This window comes from Equus asinus, chromosome 25 (assembly GCF_041296235.1).
Source record: "Equus asinus isolate D_3611 breed Donkey chromosome 25, EquAss-T2T_v2, whole genome shotgun sequence".
In the NCBI taxonomy this organism is placed as follows: domain Eukaryota; kingdom Metazoa; phylum Chordata; class Mammalia; order Perissodactyla; family Equidae; genus Equus; species Equus asinus.
The window spans coordinates 18,374,730-18,395,719 of record NC_091814.1 but is presented as its reverse complement, the minus strand read 5'-3'; the positions used below and the strand labels follow the sequence as shown (position 1 = coordinate 18,395,719).

At 53.8% G+C, this 20,990-nt stretch overlaps 2 protein-coding genes across 5 annotated transcripts in view; one reads left to right on the top strand and one right to left on the bottom strand.

Moving 5' to 3' along the window:
• The first annotated feature begins 2,698 nt into the window (after positions 1-2,698).
• SH2D2A (SH2 domain containing 2A) lies at positions 2,699-19,216 on the top strand. Of its 4 annotated transcripts, XR_006519535.2 has the most exons (10): positions 2,716-2,871; positions 3,481-3,641; positions 4,394-4,566; positions 5,296-5,385; positions 5,612-5,780; positions 9,279-9,428; positions 9,647-9,964; positions 11,680-11,850; positions 16,614-16,727; positions 18,068-19,216. XR_006519535.2 is itself a non-coding variant. In XM_044757781.2 (9 exons), exons 1-8 carry the CDS (start codon positions 2,838-2,840, stop codon positions 11,845-11,847), a joined length of 1,263 nt encoding a protein of 420 aa, XP_044613716.1. In that variant the 5' UTR covers positions 2,716-2,837; the 3' UTR covers positions 11,848-11,850; positions 16,614-17,322. The 4 variants fall into 4 exon arrangements, 3 of the variants coding, with proteins under 3 accessions (XP_070354265.1, XP_044613716.1, XP_044613715.1); XM_044757781.2 differs by lacking the exon at positions 18,068-19,216 and having other exon boundaries at positions 16,614-17,322; XM_044757780.2 differs by lacking the exons at positions 16,614-16,727; positions 18,068-19,216 and adding an exon at positions 12,415-12,776.
• The window catches only part of PRCC (proline rich mitotic checkpoint control factor), a 23,147-nt gene continuing 19,617 nt past the window's right edge, over positions 17,461-20,990 (bottom strand). Inside the window, exons 6-7 of the mRNA XM_014836938.3 lie at positions 20,053-20,118; positions 17,461-17,908 (exon numbers count right to left, since the gene is read on the bottom strand). Coding sequence (XP_014692424.3) covers positions 17,822-17,908; positions 20,053-20,118 — 153 coding nt within the window. The 3' untranslated portion in view covers positions 17,461-17,821. The remainder of the gene's footprint in view (positions 17,909-20,052; positions 20,119-20,990) is intronic.

Below are 20,990 nucleotides of genomic sequence, written 5' to 3'. Positions count from 1 at the left end.
CCCCTGAGAGGATTCTGGGTGATGGACCCACACAGATCAAAGCTGAGCAGTGCCTCTGGAAAGCAGAGGCCACCACCAGCCACAGGCCAGAGCGAGGTCAGGCCTCTTACACTCCAACAGGTGACTAGTGACATAAGACATAAGACATGAATCTTATGTGACAGACAGACTCTAAAGTAGTTTCCCATGATCCCTGCCACCTGATGTTCACGCCCTTGTGTAATCCCATGAGTGTGGGTAGGACCTGCGACTTGCCTCTAACCAATGGAATATGGCAAAGGTATAAGTAATTACGTGTATTCGATCACATTAGATTGTAGCGTTCATCTTGCTAGAGGCTCTTTCTCCATCTGACTTAAAAAAAAACTAGGCAGCTACATCAGGAAGCCCAAGTGGCGAGGAGCTGAGGACGGCTTCTAGGAGCTGAGGGCAGTCTCCAGCCAACAGCCAGGAAGAAGCCGGAGACCTCAGTCCTGCACCCACAAGGAAATGAATGCTGCCAACAACCTGAGTAGCTTGGGAGAGGATTCTTCCCCCGTCACACCTCCACACGAGAACGCAGCCTGGCAGTCACTTTGATTGCAGCCTTGTGAGACCCTGAGCAGAGGACCCAGCTAAGCTGTCCTCAGACTCCTGACCCACAAAAACTGTGAAATATTAAATGTGTGTTGTTTTAAACCGCTGAGCTTGCAGCAATTTGTTACATAGCAATAGATAACAAACAGATGCCCCTCTACCTCCTCTCCTCCCAGTTCTGCCCCAGCCTCAGAGGGTTGGGGAGGAGGAGAGCAGACCATGTCCCCTCCCCACTCCAACTCCCTCAGCCACTGGCCAGGGGAACAGGGTGGGAGAGGGGAGGAAGGAAAAGAAGTTCAAATCACAGATATGTGATTGGATATTGGAGTTTTAAAATGGACTAAATTGAACTCTCAATGCTTAAAAGTGAGTGGAAATTATAGCATCTGCTCAAGATGTTACAGAGTAAGAAAGAGAGCAGAGCCTGGTTGAAAGTAGTGACTGCAGAAAAATAAAACCATGTCAGATTTGAGCCCTACTGAATTGAGACTACTCAATAAATTGGCTTTATCAAACTGATTTTCAGGAGGTTCAGCTCCTCCTCTAACTTACTGTGAATGCTGGGCAAGTGACTTTCCTCTCCAGGTCCCAAACTCTGAAGCATTTGTGGACGATCTTTAAGGCACCTCTGTCTCATTTCCAACCCCTGGGGGCTGGAACCAAGGGTAAGGCCACAGTTTGTAAGGAAGGGAAGAGGGAGCAGGCAGCTCAGGGAGGGGCGTGGGTGTGACTGCGCCAGTGGTTCCCTGCCCAGAGCTGGTGGGGAAGTAGCTCTCCAGGCTGAGCATCTGGTGTCCAAACTCCTTCCTGGGCACAAGGCGGCATGTAACACAGCCCTGGTCCTCTCCAGTTGCGTAAACTACTGCTGGCAGCCACCAAGCCAGCTTCTGCTCTAGTCACACACTCCCCGGCAGCTAGCCCATGCACTATGCCATTTCCTTCTTGCATGCATTTGCACACACTGGTCCCTCAGCTAAAACACCTTTCCCCACCTTCTTCAGCCTTACTCATCCTCCTCAGTTCAGCTCGGTCTCCTTTTCTGACACCCCAACCCCCTATACACACATGCACACACGCTAGGCTAGATGAGGAGCATCTGAGGTGGGCTCCCACAGCAGCAGCCCACACCATGAACTCACCACAACCGTTGACAAGTGTCTGTTGGCAAGTCATCTCCCCTACCTGACATCTTGTGGCAAGATCCTTTTTCTTTCTGGGTTCTCAGCCCCAAGTACCGGGCCTGGCACATAGCCACAGACTATTGGCCTAAACCACAGTAAAATTAGTAAAAGAAGATCTAGTTTCTAGTCCCAACTCCGCCACCAACTTCTGAGACACTGAAGGACCCTGGCCATGGCACTTAACTTCTCTGAGCTTCTGTTTACCCTTCTGGAAAATGGGGATAATATTCCCTGTCCCCTTCTCATTTGTGAGGAGCAAATGAGAGAGAAATGGGATTGGTCCCCTGGTGAGGCAGGAGGTGTAAGCACAGAGTAAGTTTAAGACGTCAGCACTAATGTTATTAACAACTACTAAGAGTGTTGCTATGAATAATGACCAGCTTAGTTGGAGGAAATTCCGCCTCCCTTCCTCCAGGATTGCCTGGTTTTGCCCTAACCCAGCTCCATTACCTGCTGGAGGACAAAGCCAGGACCCCTCCTCTCTATCCCCTTGTCTCACAGATTTCGTATGACCTCAAAAAGTCCTTCCAGAAGTCTAACCCACATCCTTCCTGTTGCAGCCCTGCCCCCTTCCCTCTTCGTGTGTCCTAAGAGTATAATCCTGAGTATGAACTTCAGAGGAACTCGAAGCCCAAGCACCCTATAGGGCTTATCGTTCTGAGGTTGACATCCCCTTTGCCACTGCTCAGAACAGAAGCCGAGAGAGAGAGACAGAGAGACAGAGTGAGAGAGAGAGAGAGAGAAAGAAAGGGAAGTCCCAGTTTGGAGTGAGGGAGTGGAGAAAGAACCAGGAGGGCTAGGGTCAGATAGCAGTAAGGACTTCCCAACACCCAAACACAGAGTGACACAAATACCACCACCACACCACCACCACCTTTGGCTGCCTGGCTTCCGGGGGAGGGACAATTGTCTTACGCTTTCCATGACGTGGGTCCTCCAGCAGAGTTTGGGCTGTGGGCGAGGTGACACTTCCTGCCCTGGGGGCTGGGGTGAGAGGAAAGATGGGTTGCTGAGTGTGCACACCTTTGAGAGCACACACACACACACCCTGCTCCGGGGCTCCCTTCTTAGGTTGCCCCCATGGAGTTCCCCCTGACCCAGATATGCCCCCAAGGTAAGTGTGAAGTTGGAGAATGTGGGTGGGAGGGGACATCAAGACCCTCGTCTCCCCTGCTCTCTTCCGTGCCTGAGCTCCCACTTCAGGGGTGAGGGGCCACACCCCAAGCCAGAGCTGCCAGGGTGTCCACCACCCCTTCTCTTTCTCTGGGGATCCAGGTCCACTCAGGCCTCAGGACCAAGGTGACAGGGGCTGCTGAGCGCTTCTTAGAGGGGCGAGAGGAGGGAAAAGGAGGATGAAGCAGGGTGGGAGGTAGAGGATCCTGGGCCAGAAGAGGGGCCTGCCCTGAAGAGATTGCCTCCTCTCCTAGATCGTGGGACTTCCGGGCCACCGGGAGGCCAGCTGAATTCCCAGCTCTCCTTCCTGGTGCCCAGTTTCCGTGACAAGCCCCTCTGCCGCCCCAGCCCCTTTGGGCCTCCTAGCTCCTTACTCCTCTGCCCTGAGAAATGCCCCCTGCTGTCCCTCCTGCCTTTCTCCTGCTCTCATGACCGTCCGTGTCCTCCGGGTCCCTGGTCAGAGGCATGCAGGGCCCCTCTGGGCCCCGGGGCCGGGTGAGAGAGGCAGTCCCTCACTGAGAAACCCCAGCTGTCCTCTTTATGCTAACAGGGAGTCGTGAAACCCCTGCCCCAACCTTCAGCACCTTCCAGCCCTTGAACTTGACCAGCAGGAGCTGCCAGGGCCTGGGCTCACTTCCGGGGCCCAGATTCCAGGCCCCGAAGGCAGAGGAAGCCCAGCCCAGCCCCAGGGCCCCGGCTGTCCATGCTGTGGTGAGTGGGAACCTGGGGGGTGCAACTCCCTCGTCTGCTCCCACCCTCCCAGGGATGAGGACTTGCAGAAGGACAGAGGCCAACAGGGAGAAAGCAAGAATGATCCGGGGCTGCCAACAGGGCTAAGGGCACAAAGGGAGGGAAAGGAGAGGAGGGTACCTCCTTCATTTGCTGAATTGCCAACTCACTCTGTCCCCGGAAGTTCTGGCTGAGTCCACAGGTGACCAGGGTACGGTGTATTGGGCCCCAGAAGCAGGCGTGTGCATCTCTGTCATTTGCCCAGTGCATCCACATCTCAGGCCTTCTCACCCACCCAGTCATCAGGAAATCCCCTCTCCGAACCAGCTCAGTCTCTCCTACTGTAGGATGAGCACTCCCTCCTTCTGGCCCCCGTGGTGACCTCCTACATCATCTCCCTTCATCCCTCAGGTCAGGAACGGACTTTCTGCCCATCTGGAAGGCCCTACCCCCATTTAAGCACAGTTTAACGGCTCACTGCTACCAGATTAAAGGCCCTCAGGACCCAGAAGGAAGTGGAAGGAAATTCCCTGGAAACCAAAACAGCGGGAGCTGAAGAAGGGCTTTAAGTTAGATCTTGGGAAGGACTTTCTGGACAATTATACCCTAAAATAGGCAACTGGGATGGGGGTGGGGAGCTTCCTCTCTGCACCCAGGAGGGGCTGGGTATGAGGATGAGAAGGCTCACTAATTGAACTCTAAGGTCCTCCTCCTTGAACTCTTCCCCTACCCAGGCCCTGGGGGCTTTCTCAAACCCAGAGAATGCTGGGAAGGCTGAGGAGGTGCCGAGGGAAGGAGGCCAGTCCCTGCAGGCCGAGATCCTGGCTTGGTTCCAGAAGACCCAGGCCCACTGGCTCCTGCAGCACGGGGTGGCCCCTGCCTGGTTCCACGGCTTCATCACCCGGAGGTGAGTCATAGAGGAGGAAACAGGCCCAAGAGGGGCAAGGGCAAGCCCTGGGTCCTGCAGCCAGTCAGGAGAAGATTGAGGCTACAAGTCCAGTCTGTGAGTCCTGCAGGTTCCCAGCCATTCACTAAGGCATCTCTCCTGGGGGAGATCATTGGAAAGGCTCTGGGCCAACCCTTCTGTGCCTCAGTATCCCTTCTCTAAGACTCAATTACCCTCCTGTCTCTAAGGCCTCTAGTCCCCATAGTTTTCCCGTCTGTCTCTCGGTCTCTCTCCCTCCATCTTAACCTTGGGCTCTCTCCAGCCCTCCCCTCTTTCTTCCCTCCCTTGCAGTTCCTCCCTCCTCCTCCTCTTCTCAGCATTGCTTCTCCTGTATCTCTCTGTTCGCCTCCTCTGTTCAGCTTGTGACTTCTGAAATCTAAAAGTCTATTACCGTCCCTGTTGCCACAGCCGAAGCGCGCACACACATGCCCTGCAGGCTGCCCTTCCAGGATGAGGCCAGGAGGAGGATGCAGGGCTGGGAGACATCCTGGGTGGGAACCCTGGCCCCTGTCCATGCCCAGTCCCTGCAGTGGGAGAGCAGTGTCCACATCCTCTCTCTCTCATCTCCCCTCTTCTCTAGCCACTTCAGCCAGCTTGGTTGGGGGTGGGGGTCCCCTAGAAAGCCAAGCAGACAGGGGGCAAGATTGGAAGAGTCAGAGCAGCGTTCTGTCTCTTTTCCATCACCCACAGGGAGGCAGAGAAGCTGCTGGAGACCAAGCCTGAGGGATGCTACTTGGTGCGGTTCAGCGAGAGTGCTGTGACCTTTGTACTGACTTACAGGTGAGAGGCGGGGCTTCGGGCTAATCCGAGGGACTGGACTTGGTGCCGACTGACTCGTGAGGGGCAGAACTTCATGCTGACCCCCCTCAGGAGCGGGGCTCTTTGCTCAGCCCCAGGGCTACTGAGGGTGGGAGACCCTGACGCTGGGCAGGTGGAGGTCACGCCTCATGCTGGTGGCTGGGGCCGCGAAGAGGGAGTCTGGCTGATCCCAACTGGCGCCCTCCAGGAGCCGGACTTGCTGCCGCCACTTCCTGCTGGCCCAGCTCGGGGATGGGCGCCACGTGGTGCTGGGCGAGGACAGCGCCCACGCTCGGCTGCAGGACCTGCTGTGGCACTACATGGCCTACCCGCTCAGCCCCTACGGGGAGACGCTCACCGAACCCCTCGCCCGCCAGGTACGTCCCCTCAGCCCTGACCCTCACCCTGACCCCAGGGACCCAGGCCAGCGCCCCTCCCCACGCAGAGCCCAGGCTGCAGGACCGCAGCACCAGACGCTTTCTCATCCCAATAGGTGACCCAGCCCTGCCTCCCTTGCCCACACATCTCTGTGTAAAGCCCTTCGAGAAAGATGCGTGCTGGGGGAGAGGTCCTCTAGAGACCAGCCCAGCGACACAGAGCTGCAAGGGGCTGGGAGTGGCCAGCTAGGCACATGGGCCATTTGTTTTTCAATCTGAGATATTTTCTGGGTACCTAGCATGTCCCAGGTACTGGCAGTCCCTGGAAATAGAGCCATGGACAAGACAGACGGGTCCCAAATTCACAAAGCTTACTTACCAGCAGCAAAGTCAAACAAATAAGAATCAAGTGTGAAGAGCGTGAAATGAGAGGGAATACAGAGTGGGTGCCACGTAGCTCACTTGGCAGGGAGCTGTATCAGGGAGTGCCTGCCGGAGGAAGCTCTGGCAGAGCTCAGGGGCCGCCATGTGCCAGGCATTGGTCTGCACATTGGGAAAATAGCAGTAAACAAAACTGACCAAACTTATCCCTGCCTTCACGGAGCTTACATTCTAGTGAGAGAAGACAGAGACAAAATGTAATACAGATAAGACACAGATAAGGCATCCTCTGTCCAGTGATGAGAAGCAAGTGCCAAGAAGAAAAACCAAGCAGTGACAGGATTGGGGCTGTTTTACACAGGGACGTCAGGGAAGGCTACTCTGGTAAGGGGACATTCGAATGGAGGCCTGAATGAAGTAAGGGAAGGAGCCATGCAGCTGACTAAAGGCAAAGCATCCTAGACAGAAGGAACAGCCAGTGCAAAGGCCCAGAGGTGGGAGGATGCTTGATGTGTTTGAAGAAGACAGAGCAGTGAGGAAGCTAGCATGAGTGGAGAGGCAGGAGGTGAGGGCAGAGAGGTGAAGGAAGGGGGCCCTGTAGACTCTTTTTCTTTTTTTAATTTTTTAAATTTTTTATTTTTTGGAGGAAGATTAGCCCTGAGTTAACATCCACTGCCAATCCTCCTCTTTTTGCTGAGGAAGACTGGCCCTGAGCTAACATCCGTGCCCATCTTCCTCTACTTTATATGTGGGCTGCCTACCACAGTGTGGCTTGACAAGTGGTACATAGGTGGGCACCTGGGATGCGAACCCTGGGCCACCGAAGTGGAACATATGAACTTAACCACTACACCACTGGGCCGGCCCCCTGGTAGACTCTTGTATAGATTTGGGATTTTATTGTGAGTGGCATGAGATGGCACTAGACAGTTACAAGCTGAGGAGTGACATGACCTGGCAAGTTTGGGGGAGAGGGGAGCAAGCGTGGCCAAATGGAGGCCGCTCGAATACTTCAGGTAAGATGATGGCAGCCTGGACCAGGGTGGTAGAGGCGGTGGAGGGGTCGGGAGGTGGAATGCGGGGACTGTTTTGAAGGTGGAGCTGACAGGGTTTTTGCACGATTGGATGAGGAGAGTGAAAAGGTGGAGTTGTCGTTGACTGAGATGAGGAAGGCTCTAGGGGGAGCCAGTCTGGGGGGTGGGAGGGCGGGGGGATCAGGACGTCAGGTTCCACAGGCACAGTTTGAGATATCCATTCAGTATCCCAATGAGGATGTTAGGTGGGCAGTTGGAATATGTAAGTCTGGAGTGTGGGACAGGTCTGGGCTGGAGATGAATATTTGGGAGTCATCAGCATGTCATTGATGGATTGATTCCAAAGCCTCCAGGGGGGTGAAATCTCCCACAGGAGTGAGTGTAGGGGGTCCACCCCGTGGCTGAGTGGTTAAGTTCGCACTCTGCTTCGGTGGCCCAGGGTTTCGCCAGTTCGCATCCTGGGTGTGGATATGGCACCTCTCATCAAGCCACGCTGAGGCAGCATCCCGCATGCCACAACTAGAAGGACCCATAACTAAAAATACACAACTATGTACCAGGGGGCTTTGGGGAGAAAAAGGAAAAATAAAATTTTTTAAAAATCTAAAAAAAAAGATTGAGTGTAGATGGAAAAGAAAGGAATACCATGTCTCCAGCAGTTAGAGTTTGCAGAAATGAGGGGGAACCTACAAAGAAAATTGAGAAGGAGCAGCCAGAGAGAGAGGAGAAAAACCAGAAGAGTGTGATGATCTGGAAACCAAGCAAAGAAAATGCATCCAGGAAGACTGAGTGCCAATGGGTCCAGAATTGACCATGGGATTAGCGAAGAGGAGGTCACTGGTGACCTGGGCAAGAACAGTTTCTTGGAGTTTGACTGGAGTCAATTCAAAGAAGTGTGCCCTGTGGAACTATGCTTATGGGCAACTCTTGGATGGAATTTTGTGAGAAATAGGCAGAGACTTGAAAATGCTCCAGCAGTGGGAACAGGGTGTAGGGAAGTCTGGAGGTGAGAGGAGCCAGCTGGAGCTGAGAGCTGTGACCGGGTCTCGAAGGGGTCTTATCATTCAAGTTCTCTGGAGTTTGGACTTTATCCTGGAGCAACAGGCAGCCGCTGAAGGATTGCTGGGGGAATTTCTGCAGGCTCACTCTGCCCCCTGGAATGGAGAATGGGTTAGCAGGGCAAGAGGATGCAGGGGGAGGAGTTAGACGGCTTGCACTGGGGTGGTGGCTGTGGGCACGGAGAGAAGTGTGCAGATATAAAGATAGGCAGTGCAAGGAGCAGACCCTGTGTTCCATTAGATGTGGGGCAGAAGGGAGGGAGGGAGGTGTCAAAGATGACTCCTAAGGTCAGGAGGGTGGAGGTGCTGACGTTTATTCATAAAGGGAATGCTGAAAGAGCAGGGGGTTGGAGCAGGGAAATAGAATTCTGATTTGGACCCCTGAAGCCTGCAGTGCCTGGAGACCTCCAGATGGAGACTGCACTTGGCGGATTGCAGAAGCACGAGAAAAGCCGTATGGCCTGAGCACACCAGAAGCAGTGGGCATGTGGGGAGCATCCATGAACCCAGGGCTAAATGCTGAACTAAAAGCATACGTAGACCATGGGAAGGAGCCTGCTCCTTGTAACGCTCATCTCCCCTGAGGCAGTCTCTCTGCCCCCAAAATATCTAGCTTATATTTGCATAAAGCACTCCTCTGGCACCTGCACAAATAAACACAGGCACAGCAGTCTTGGAGATCTATCCCTAGGCCTAAAACTTTTAGGCTAAAGACTTCTAATGGCTTGTTGCATTTTTACAACCACGGGCACAAATGGAGACTGGCCTGGCCCTGTGTTTCAGATGAAATTAAGTTTAATGCTAGATATGGCTTTTGATCAGAGCTACTTCCCTACCCCTTGGTCTCCTTGCCATCTCCATCCCCTCTTCTTCACCCAGGGAACTCAGCCTAGGCCAAATTTCTATGCCCCTCTCCCCTACATCCTCCCCATGGACCAGATTACTTTGTCCTCCTGGATCACCTGCCCACTCCACCTGCCATCCCTCCTGCACCAAGTCCCTGAGGCCTCCTTCTTTCCCGTCAGACTCCTGAACCCGCAGGACTTTCCCTAAGGACTGAAGAATCAGACTCTGGAAACAAAAGCCAGGACCCACACCCTCAGTATAGCCCAATCCTCAAAAAGGAGCAGACCGCAGCTTTCACGCAGAAAGACGGTCCCGGGGAGCCAAATGAGGTACTACTGGGCTGGAAAGGCCGAGGGAGGAGACAGGGCCTGAGGAAGGGGAGGAGCCCAGGATAAAAAGGAGGGAGAGGCCTGCGATAAGGGGCGGGGCAAGAGGGAGGGCGGGGCCTACAGGGGACAGAGGCTCGGGCTGGGACTTAGGCACCCGCTGTGACCTGGGCTCCATTTCTCTGACCCGCTCTCCTTCCCGGCCTCTGCTTTTCTCCTAGCCCTTCCAGCCGCCCAGGCCTAAACCTCGTGTCCCCGCTAAACCTCAGCTGCCCCCCGAAGTCTACACAAGCCCGGCTCCGCGACCCCGCCCGGCCCCGCCCCCCAAGCCCTCCAACCCCATCTACCAGGAGCCTGACGAGCCCATAGCCTTCTATGCCATGGGCCGGGGCAGCCCCGGGGAAGCCCCCAGCAACATCTATGCCGAGGTGGACGTGAACGTGGACGTGGAGGCGCCGGCAGTGGGGGAGGGCCCGCCGTCTCTCCTCCAGCACCTGGTCCTACGGAAGTGCCGGTCCAAGCCTGTCCCAGGAAGCCAGGTGAATGGGGGTGCAGGGAAAAGTTAGACCAAAAGAAGGACTTCCTGAAAGCTAGATCTGGGAGGGTGGAGAAGGTGTTCAGATTGGATGCCTGGTCTGGGTGAAGGTCAGAGGGTCTGAGCTGCTGGCAGCCCTTTTACGGGCCCAGAGATTGCTCCCTCTCCTCTCCCTGGAGTCATTGGGACCTGCCCCTCCTTTGTCAGGTCCCCACTCCCTCCCTCACAGAGAAAACAGAGGCCCCAGGGGGGGGCCCCTCAGCCTTCCCCGACCCGAGCCTGCATTTTGCTGTGTCCCTCTCACCCAGCGGTCCTCTTCAGACCCACCTGACATTGACCCCACGTTGTGCAGTGAATCGTGGCTCCTCCCATCCTCCCCTCCCCAGTCTGCATCTGGGCCTCTCCTGCTCTGGCTCCCTCCCCTCAGCCTTCATGGCCTTGCCGTCCTGAAGAGGAGGGTTTGGAGTCCCTTGTGTCATCTCAGATGAGCTCAGGGGAGAGGCACCTGCACACCCTCCCCCTCGTTCCACACACTCCCCCTCTCCCTCTTCCATCCCCTCACCTCCCATCTTCTCGCTGATCCATGATCCCTTCAAGTCCAAGTAGGTATCTCATGTCATGGACTGTGTTAGCCCCCCCAACCTCTGTTCCCCTCCTCAGGCCCTTCCCCACCCTCCCTCCCTGCTGGTGCCCCAGGCTCCCCCTCAGCCCTTGTGCCTGCTCACAGTCACCCACAGCCCTGCCACGTGCTGCCATCCTAGAGCTGATGTCCCCAGTCATGTCTCTATCCAAACCTCTCCAGGCTTCTGCTCAGCTCCCCAGCATCCCACAGCCTCTCGAACTCAACACAACCAACACTGCCCTCACCCTTCTCGCCCAGATTGTTCCCCACCATGTTTCCTATCTGGACTGGTAACTCTCCAGCCACCCAGCTATCGAAGCCAGAATCCTAGGGGTCCCTTGACATCTCCCCTTTCTTCACCCCTACTCCCCCACAAGCCAGATTCCTTCTGGGTTTCTTCCTAAATATACTTTTCCTTTCCGCACTTTCAGCCCCATCATCTCTCATCAGGACTTTTCCAAGAGCTTCTTAACTCGTCTCCTAACCACCAATCTTGCCACTTCTGATCTACCCCTAAGGAAGCCAGAATGGTCTTTCTAAAACAGCTGCCTGGTCCAGGATGCCCTCCATACTTGGGCAGTCCCATCTCCTAAGTGTTACCACCAGCTACTCCCGTCCTCCCAGAGCTATTCCCATTTCTCCAAACACACCAAGTGGTTTCACCCTCCTAGGGTTTGCACAGCCAGTCCCTCTCTCTACAGCGACTTCCCGCAAGCTCACCCTCCCACTGCCCGGCAACCTTTTAATCATCCTTCAAGACCAGCTTGCCCTTCTCCTCCTCTGGAAGGACTTCCCTGACCTGAGACACTGCATCCATTGTGTGCTTTATACATACCTGCCATGCAGGTAGTCACCTGGGTCACGTGTCTCCCCTTCCCCAGCAGAGTGTGAGCTCCCTGAGGGCAGGGGCTGGGACTGATTCATCTGTTTCCAGAGCACCTAGCACAGCGCCTGGCACAGAGAAGGTGCTCAGGAAATCTTGAATGAATGAATGAATGAGGGGGTTTAGACCTCCTCTCTGCAGGCCTCGAGGCTGCAGGTAGGCCTAAGAGGCACAGGGTAGATGATGTGACCTAGGACCGTCCTTCTCTCTGCAGAATCCAGGTGGCTGGCAACTGCATTCTGAGAACTCTATGGCAGGACACAGCCCTCCCGCACCCCACCAGCCCCAGCCCCGCTGGGGAAACACCCTCCCCAACAACCTTTCTAGACAGGTGCTTCAGGACAGAGGACAGACGTGGCTCCCCCTGGGGCCTCCACAGTAGTTGGTGAGTCTGAGCTGGGGGAGGATGCTTGGAACATCCTGTCCAGAGACCTTCACACACACCCAGCACCCTCTCAGGACACATGGATGGAACAACCAGGAGGTGATCAAAGCTAGAAAGGACCTCAGCCATCATCGATTGCAAAGATGGCAAAAAGATGTCACCTTGCATGCCAACTCCAATCCATTGGTCGTGGCTGCCTAAGGCGCTGCATTGGAAAGGACGTTAAGGTCATATCCAAACTCAGCAGAAAAGAGCATGATTGATTAGTGATGTCTGCCACGGGTGAGGGGGGAGGAGGAACAGTATCTCCTTTGTCCTTACTGATCCAGTCCAACTCCCTAGCTGTGGAGATAAGGAAACAAAGCCAGAGAGGGCTGGTGACCTGGCCAAGGTCAAGGCTTGGTGCTCTGTTTCCTTACCCCACATCCACTAACTCTTCTCCAAGGAAATATCAGAGATTTCCTCAGATGGGAAACCTGGCTGCTTTTCAGAGCTCCATCGCATGGGGACCTGGGTGCTGGTTCCCGTCCTCTGGATCCCAGCTTAGCCCTGTCCCCCTGACAGGTCTAGGCCCCCCACAAAGAAGCCTGGAGGTCGGACGAACAAATGTGGAGTCTGCTTCCTTGGAGGGATGCACCTGCTGGTTCCCTCCCAAGAGTCCCCAAGAATCCAATGGCTCAGTGCTTGGTGACCCTCTAAGGGAGCGGGCTGGGAGGGCCCTGCTACCTCCTGCTGCCCTGGTTTCTCCTCCTGGAGTCTAATTGCCTTGGCCCTCTGAGTCTTTGAGTCTGGGCCCTGGTCCAATGCTGCTGTTGTCTGAGGAATGGTTTGGCGAGAACAGATGTTAGAACTTGTTTGTTGATTCTTGTCTGGCTAATAAATCATCGCCAACCACCTCCCCCCACAGGGATCCAAGCCCTCCAGGCTCCTTCTGTCTGTCTCTGACTCTCTTTCTCTCATATTGTGGAAGGCAAGTGGTTGAACTGCCATTGCAGTGAGGAGAGAGGGGTCTGCGGGTTGAGAGACACCTTGGCAAGGGTCACAGATCTGTGGGCTGGGGGCTGGGAGACACCAAGGCAAGGGACACAGACCTCTATCTGCAAAGTGTCCCTTCCCTGGCTGGGCTGGGCCGGGCTGGGCAGGGAGCCAGGGGTGCCAGGAAAGAAAGAGGGGCAGGGAGGGGAATGGCTGAGGGGTAGCCCCTGCCCCTCCTTCCCCAACCCCCCCTGCCAAGCACAGGACTGGGAAGGGAGTGGGCACTGTTAGCCTGTATGTGAGCCCCTTGGAGGCTGGGGAGCCCCCCTGCAGTGCCCCCAAGACTCTCTTGTGTCTTCCTGGCCTTTGCGTCCATCAGGACCCCGTCCCTCTCCTGAGGCTTCCTCCCTCCCCTCTGCCCAGACCCACTTCAGGGCCAGCCTCCTGCCCCCATTCAAAGCTCCACTCTGGGCTTCAGCTGCCTGGAAGAATCTGCCCTGGGTCTCATTTTTGTCTCAGACTGGGGGCTCTCTGAGCCAGGGTTGTGTCTGCTCCTGGATCACCCTCAGGGCTCAGAGCAGGGTTTGTCCCCTGAAGCCGCTCAGGCCTGGGTACCCCTATGATCCCATCTGTGCGACCTGTTCTTACACTCTACATTGCTACGAGTTCAGTCAAGGCAATCAGAGCCCGTCAGTGTCCCTCTTCCTGCCAAGGGGGCCCTGTACCTGCCTGAGGCACAGAAATCCCCCAAACCCTTCCCTGAAACGGGGTTCCCTAGGCCCGGGTGCTGCCACCACCACACCACTCCCTGCCTAGCACAGGCGCCAGCTGCAGTGACTGGCTTCCCCTCCTTTCTGCTCCAGTGCTAATCAGCTTAAGGAGAAATATGGTTGCTGAGTCAACAGAGTTGGGGTTCCACTTTCTTCTGTCTGTAGGTCTAAACTGCCTCCTGAGCAAGGGGGGAGACAGGGAGGGAGCTGGAAGGGAGGGGAGGGGAGGAGAACAGATGGCTTTGCCGAAATCAGCAGGAGGCTGAAAATGCAAGAAAGTCTCAGGTTAGACTCAGGGAGTCAGCTCGTGGCTGATTCCTTGTGGCAGGGGGAGGAGGCAGGAAAAGGAGAGGCTTACAGTATAGCAAGAGCTGGAGATCAGTCAGAAAACAAGAGAGGATTTCCTTAGACTTTGGGATATAACAGGATGGGCAGGTAGGGGGAGAGGCGGAGCCAGACCCAGTGCCCCGCCCCCTCCCTCTCCAGCTCCCGGCCGCCTGGGGTGGAGTCGCCAAAGGGGTGGTGGGAGAATCCAGATGATGGCGTCATGGAGAGCCCAGGTTCCTGTTGTAGTCCTGTGCTAACTAGCAGCACAGCCTTTGGCAGGGAAGTCTTTTCTCTGAACCGCTGTTCGCCACTTGTCTTTGAAGTGGAGATAATGTCTCATTTGCACACAGGGCTGCTGCACTGATCAGATGAGACCATCAAATGAAGGGCTTGGCAGAGCAGGACTACTGGGCCTAGAAGGGACTTGAGACCCTTCGTGACTGTTTGGTTCAACCAAATAGGAAACTGAGGTCTAGAGATGGGAAGTGACAGGGAGCTGGAGGCAGTCCGGCTCAGATCTCGTCATCCCAACTCAGTGCTCCCCTTTTACCATGGGGCCCCTGCCAGGCAAAAGGATAACGTCCCATCCTCCCGAGGGCTCCAGCTGCAGACCCAGCCCTGAAAGCTCCGTGGGGGAGCCTCCCTTGCCCTCCCCCCCAGCACGGGCACCCAGCACCATCCTGCTGCCTTCACTCCCAAGCTGAGTCCTGGGGCTGGGCTGAGACCTCAGGAGGAGGCTGAGGAACTTGTACAGGAAAGGAGCTGGGGCAATTGCGGGTTGCTCCTCGCCAGCCAGAGACCACTCGTGCCAGGAGGGGGAGGGCATTTCCCAGCCGTCTCAATCTTCCGTGGTCATTCCATCCCGCCTCCTGCCTCCTCCAGGCAGGGCTTTCTCTGGCTCAGCCCACTCTTAGATCTGAGAGTACAGGCTCCCACCCCCAGCCCCAGATCCCCTTGAGAGCCTGTACAAGGCCTTGCTGAGTGGAGGGGTCCAACTTGTCCCTCCATTTCCAGCCCCTTCAGCACCACAGCTGACCCTGATGGCTCTCTGTATTTTTCCTGCTCCTGCCTCCCCTTAAGCTGCCCCTTTTATCCTTTGTGCTCCCTCAGCTAATGCAGTAGACAGGGTCAGTAAGGTGCCCTGTAACTCTGGCTCAGGGGCAGGGGAGTTGAGAAGTTATTAACCCCACAACCTCAGCTGTCCCGATTCCACAGTACATCACTCCCCAGGAACCCACTCAGGGAGGACTGGGGCCAGTCGTCACTGAGGCCCCAACTACAACCACCTCTAGTAGCCTTAGAACATCTGTCCCCACCTGAAACAAAGCTGAGCAGAGGGAGGCGGGGAGAAAAGGTTATGAGCAGGCAGCACAGAGCGTTCCAGCATCCTTGCCACTTCCCCAGGCCCCACAGAACTTCAACCATCCCCTCAACGGTGTGGCTATTTGGACAGCAAGTTCAGCACCCAGTTGGGGTGAAGACCTGGCCGGGCCCCTCCCCCTGGGCCAGAGTCTTTGGGGTCAGAGCTGAAACTAACTCCTTATGACAGCTTTGCCATCTCTGTGCAGTTTCTAAGTCTGATCCTTATAGACCTCAACTTCCTTGGCCCCGCCGTCCTAATGAATCCAACACTGCACACTCAGGCTTTGCCCCGACCCCTCTGACATCTTCCAGGGCTGTTTGGATCCATTTCTGACCAAGGCCTTTGCTGCTTCCTCCCTCTGCCGCCCTTTGGCTGTTGCTGCCATGAGAATTTTAGCCAAGTATCATTCCTTATTCTTCTCTCTCCCTCATCCCTGTCTTCTTTCCTGCTTATCAGAACTTGTGACTGCTACCTCCAGGAAGCCCTTCTAAATGAAGTCTGTCCATTTTCTAACCTGTCAGTATTTCTCTTTGTGACCAAGAAATTCCAACCACCAAATAAAATGTCATCTTTGGTAGGACTAAAATGTGGCTTAAGATTACTTGCAGCAAACCAAAGGAGGTGGGAGGCAAGAGGAAGCTGAAAGATGTCTGGCCTAACTCAGTCCTTTCCCAGAAGGCAGTGGACTCTCTCTACCCCCCATTTCCTGCCTCCCAGCCCAGGGCACTTCCCACTCCATCGTGACGCAGCCCCTAAAATGAGACCGTTGAGGAACTGTTGGATCCCAGGAGTGCAGCAGCTGAGGAGGGCACAGCTGCACCCATGGCATACTGGGAGAGGAAAGAGTGTCTGACTCTGTGCGATCTCAGACGTTTTGGCCCTGCTGAGCCTAACCCACCACCTAAGACAGCCCAGAGGGACAATCCCAGCCCTGGCCCCCAGGGCTGCTGTGGAGGGTGGGAGTGGTGGTATGGGCTGATGCTCCTTGCTGAAGGCTGGCTGGATGTACCAATTTGGACAACTACAGCCCAAGTGTCCCTGAGGGATGCACGAGTCCCGTCTGGCTCCAACCCGAAGTAGGTCAGATTTCAGATAAGCGGGTGGTTTTCCTGTAAGTGATGAAATCTTCCTCTGTCCTTAATGAGAAACACACTCCTCAACTTACCCCAGCAAAAGATCAGAAGCATGGTGAGATTCCTCACTTCTGCCTCTTCCTCCTTATCCCAAAGGCCCCACCACACACTTCTTCCTACTGCCCCTCTGGCCTTCACCTTCCTCTCTCACCAAGACTGTCAAACACTAATTCCTCCCAATGTTTCCCTGTTCAGAACCTGCAACAACTGGAGTCAAGCATCTCTGTCCAGTCAACACTCTGCCTGGCAACCAAGGCCTTTCTTCTTGCAGTTTCTCAAACACTCCCTTCCTGCAGGAAGCCACTGCAGGTGAGCCCCACTCGAGTCCCAGAACCCTCAGCAACCTCTTTCAGTAGGATCTGCATGCTGTTTTGTAACCAATATTTGTATCTTCCATCCCTACTTGGACCCTGCCCTGACAGGGAGGAATCTGCCACTGAACGCTCTGGGATCACAGATCCCAACAGCTAACCGAAGTCCACAGACACTGCCACTTCCCCTCCCCAATCACCCACCCAACCTCACCCTCCCTCCCTAGCAAAAAGCTGGGGGTCCCGAAGTCTCCAAGGAGATCTGTCTAGCCCCCAAGCTCAATGCAAAGCTTCCGGACCAGTGCAGGCCAGTGACTACCAATGTAAACCTGCATTGTCTGTCGGGTCAGGCATTTCACCACTTCACCTCCTGCTGTGCTGAATTTTATATCTGACAAATCTTTCACGTCACAGCAAGAACCTCCTTGAATTCCCCCCGGTCTTCACAGATACCTGAGACCAGCAGTGCTTCCCATAGGGTTTACAGGCCCCTGCCCCATACAGAATTATACGTACAATTCCCCAGGTTTTCAATGGCCATGAACCCAGTTTAGATGGTGGGTACAGAGAAGAAAAGCAAAGCAATCAGGGAGGCAGCTCAGGATGGTGTGGAGGGTGCTTTACACAAGGTAATAACTGAGATCCAGGGACAGGATTACAAACGAGAAGGGTCCAGAATGGAAAAGGAGACCGCATTAAAAAGCAGGAAAGGGGTCAGGGCAGGCAGTGTCTGTCAGACTGAATGTTTTATTTCAACAGACATCCCTGGTTTAAAAAAAAACAAAAACAAAAAAAGGTGAGGGAGGGGTTCAACATTTCATCACACCCAACAGGGAGCCAAACTCCCATCCAAGAACTCAGAGCCCCTTCTGAGGCATCACTCGAGTCTTTGCTAGCTCCAAGACAGAAAGGAGCTGAATTTTCTAACTTTTGTTAAGAAAAATCTATCAAATATGTTCATTCTCGCAGAGCGAGGGCTGGGTCCTCAGGGAAAGAGATCCTGGGCTTAGAGCAGCTGGGGTCCCAGAGGTGAAGCCGGGGGCCGGGCCAGCTGGGCTCCGGGAGATCCTGGGGGCAGTCAGGTCCGGAGCCCTAGAATCCGTATTTGGCTTGGGTCTGCCGGCGGCTGAGCTTGTTCTCTGACCAGGTGTTCTTCAGCTCCAGCTCCCGCTCCTTAGCCTGCGGCGAGGAAGCAGAGCCAGAGGAGAGTCACTGGGGTTGTGAGAGACACTGCTCTCTTGCCTCTGTGAACTTCCCAATTTAAAATCTCTCCCATCGTAACAGTTACAGGGAAATAGCAAATCCCTTGAAAGACTTAATTTTCTCTTACTCAAGCAGAAAGGGAAGACCCTGAGAAAGCAAAGAAATCCTCTCTTTGGGGAGCTAACAGGATTTAAGCAGAACAGACTGAAGAATCCTGGTCCTTCATCTGCTAGAATTAAAACTGAAAAGCTCAAGTGGAAAACGGACAATGAGAACTAAAATTTGGTATCTGAAAGGAAGACAAATCAGCTGCCTTGGATACCCGACCAGCCAGGTCAGCCTCAAAGACTCGGACAAGTCCAAACAGGACACCACCCAACAATAACTTAGTCTGGAGATGCAGTTTTGCTGTTGTGCTGACTGCAGTGTATGTGGGAGCCGAGAAACTCATGCCATTTTAAAGTACAAATTGAAGCTGTGAAAAACTGACCGGAAGGCACCAGAATTATGACTTCCCCCTTCTGACGTCAACAACTCCTCGCCCTATACTGCATTCTGGGAATGTACAAGCACCACCCTAGAAAACAGACTCCTCACCCCCACCCAGTTACCTCCCACCTGCTCATCTCCCCTGGCATAATGAGGTGGGGAGGGCTAAGAGTTTGGCTTTCAAACAAGACCCTACCCTCAACTTCTTCCCTACAAATAACAAGATAGGGTAAGGGTACAAAAGGAGTTCCTGAAAAGGAGGGTGAAAATATGACAACAACGACGAAAGCAAGATTTGCCACTGAAATCATCAACCAGCATGTATACTCCCCAGGGAAAAGGCCAGGAAAGAGTCTTACTTCTGTCTGTATCTTTGACAGCATTTAGTACAGTAGGTTTCAAAAAGAGGTTTAGGGGCCGGACCCATGGCGTAGTGGTTAAGTTCGGTGTGCTCTGCAACAGCAGCCCAGGTTAGTGGGTTTGGATGCCAGGCATGGACCTACACCACTCATCAGCCATGCTGTGGCGGCAACCCACATACAAAATAGAGGACTGGCACCGATGTTAGCTCAGGGCTAATCTTCCTCACCAAAACAATACAAAAAGAGCAGCCGGCCCCGTGGCCGAGTGGTTAAGTTTGCACATTCCACTTCCGGCAGCCCAGGGTTTGGATCCTGGGTGCAGACATGGCACTGCTCATTAGGCCATGTTGAGGTGGCGTCCCACATGCCACGGCTAGAAGGACCCACAACTAAAATATACAACTATGAGTTGTTAGCTCAGGTGCCAATCTTTAAAAAAACAAAAAGAAAAAAGAAAAACAAAAAAACAAAAAGAGAGGTTTAATGATTACATGAATATCTGAAAGCTGCTAGGTCCTATAAAATAAATACCAAGACATATTCTAATTCTAAAAGACATTTTTGGATTATCTGTAATTCTGAATTATTTGTGTTGATGTTTCCTGCCACAGAAGTGGAGAATACAAAACCAAACTCTGGGGCCAGCCTGTAGCATAGTGGTTAAGTTTGTGCGCTGTGCTTCAGCAGCCTGGGGTTTGCAGGTTCAGATCCCGGGCCCAGACCTAGCACTGCTCATCAAGCCATGCTGTGGTGGCATCCCACATAAAATAGAGGAAGATTGGCATAGATGTTAGCTCAGCAACAATCTTCCTCAAGCAAAAAGAGGAAGACTGGCAACAGATGTTTGCTCAGGGCCAATCTTCCTCACCAAAACAAAAAAGAAAAAGAAGAAGAAAGAAAAAAAAACCAAACTCCTCATTAGATGAATGTTTTGCTAAAAGTTGGTTACAAATTTTTTCTTTAAATAGTTTTTTAAATTACTAGATAAACTTGCTATTTAAAGGAATGCTCCAAGAAACCATCCACTCCCCTCTTACATTTATGTTTTGGATGTCTGAATTTTCACTTACAGAGTTTATTTCAAGCACCTGTACTTGAGTCTTCTTTGAAGTGAGAGGGATGCAGGGCAGGGTAATTCTGAAGGATACATCCCCCCCTAGTGGCCACATGGAGAACTGAGAATGACACCTGCTGGGGGCTGGTGCCTGGCACCAGGGCTTCAGATCTGAGCCTTCAAATCCCCAGGTTTACAGGGATGCAGCCTCTCACCTGATGAATCAGATACGTAATCTGGTGTTTCCGCCGCTGCTGGCCTGTTGGTTGCTCACCTTTCTTCTGCAAGGGAAGAAAACAAAATCATTAACCCCCAGGAAGAAAAGCAGAAGTTTCTCACATGCCCAGGTGGTGCAAGGTTGGGGATTGAGAAACCAACTACACAGCCCAAATCCTGAGGGAAAGAAGTCAGCTCAGAGCTGGAGCTGTTTTTATGTCTCTATACTTACAAAACAGTTATTTCTATTAAAGTCATTATGCAAAAAAACCAAGCTCAGACTTGCCTGAAATAGCCTGCTAATAACTTCATTCGACTGGCAATATTCTGAGGTCAGGACTGTGTTTTCTGTTTCTTTGGTAACTCCACCCCACCCTCAGCACCAAGCACAGGGCTCTGCCCACAGTGGACATCTGATACCAGCTTTACTGCCTGCAGTCCGTCTAAAACAGCTTAAGTGCCGGGGCACAGGCCACCTTCCTTCCTCTCTCCCTCCCTCCCTCCCTCCAGACCCTTTCACAACTCCGCTGCCCATCTCTCCCTTAAGCCCTTTTCATCTCTGTCCCCTTCTCCCCAGTCAGGCCAGATGTCTGGCCTGTCTCCTACCTACTTCCTACCAAGCTCTCTCCCATCAGTCATCTTTGGCTGAAGCCTCGCCTCCCTCCTCCTAGTAAGTGCCAAGAGCTTCCCTGGATTCAAATTTTCACAATCACTGTACCTCTCTCCAATCTTCCAGCCTCCACCCGTAGCTGCAGTGAACCCCTAACCAAACTCTGATGCAAATGATTTACTGTCCAAGACTATATTGGTCTGGGCTTTCATTCTGCGGTTTTTCTGTCCCCTGCCAGTGTTGTCTCAGACTGGAAGCTTCCTCATCAGCCCCACCCAACTCCCAAAACTCCTCTCTGGAGCCTCCTCAGCACTTATGTAATCAATT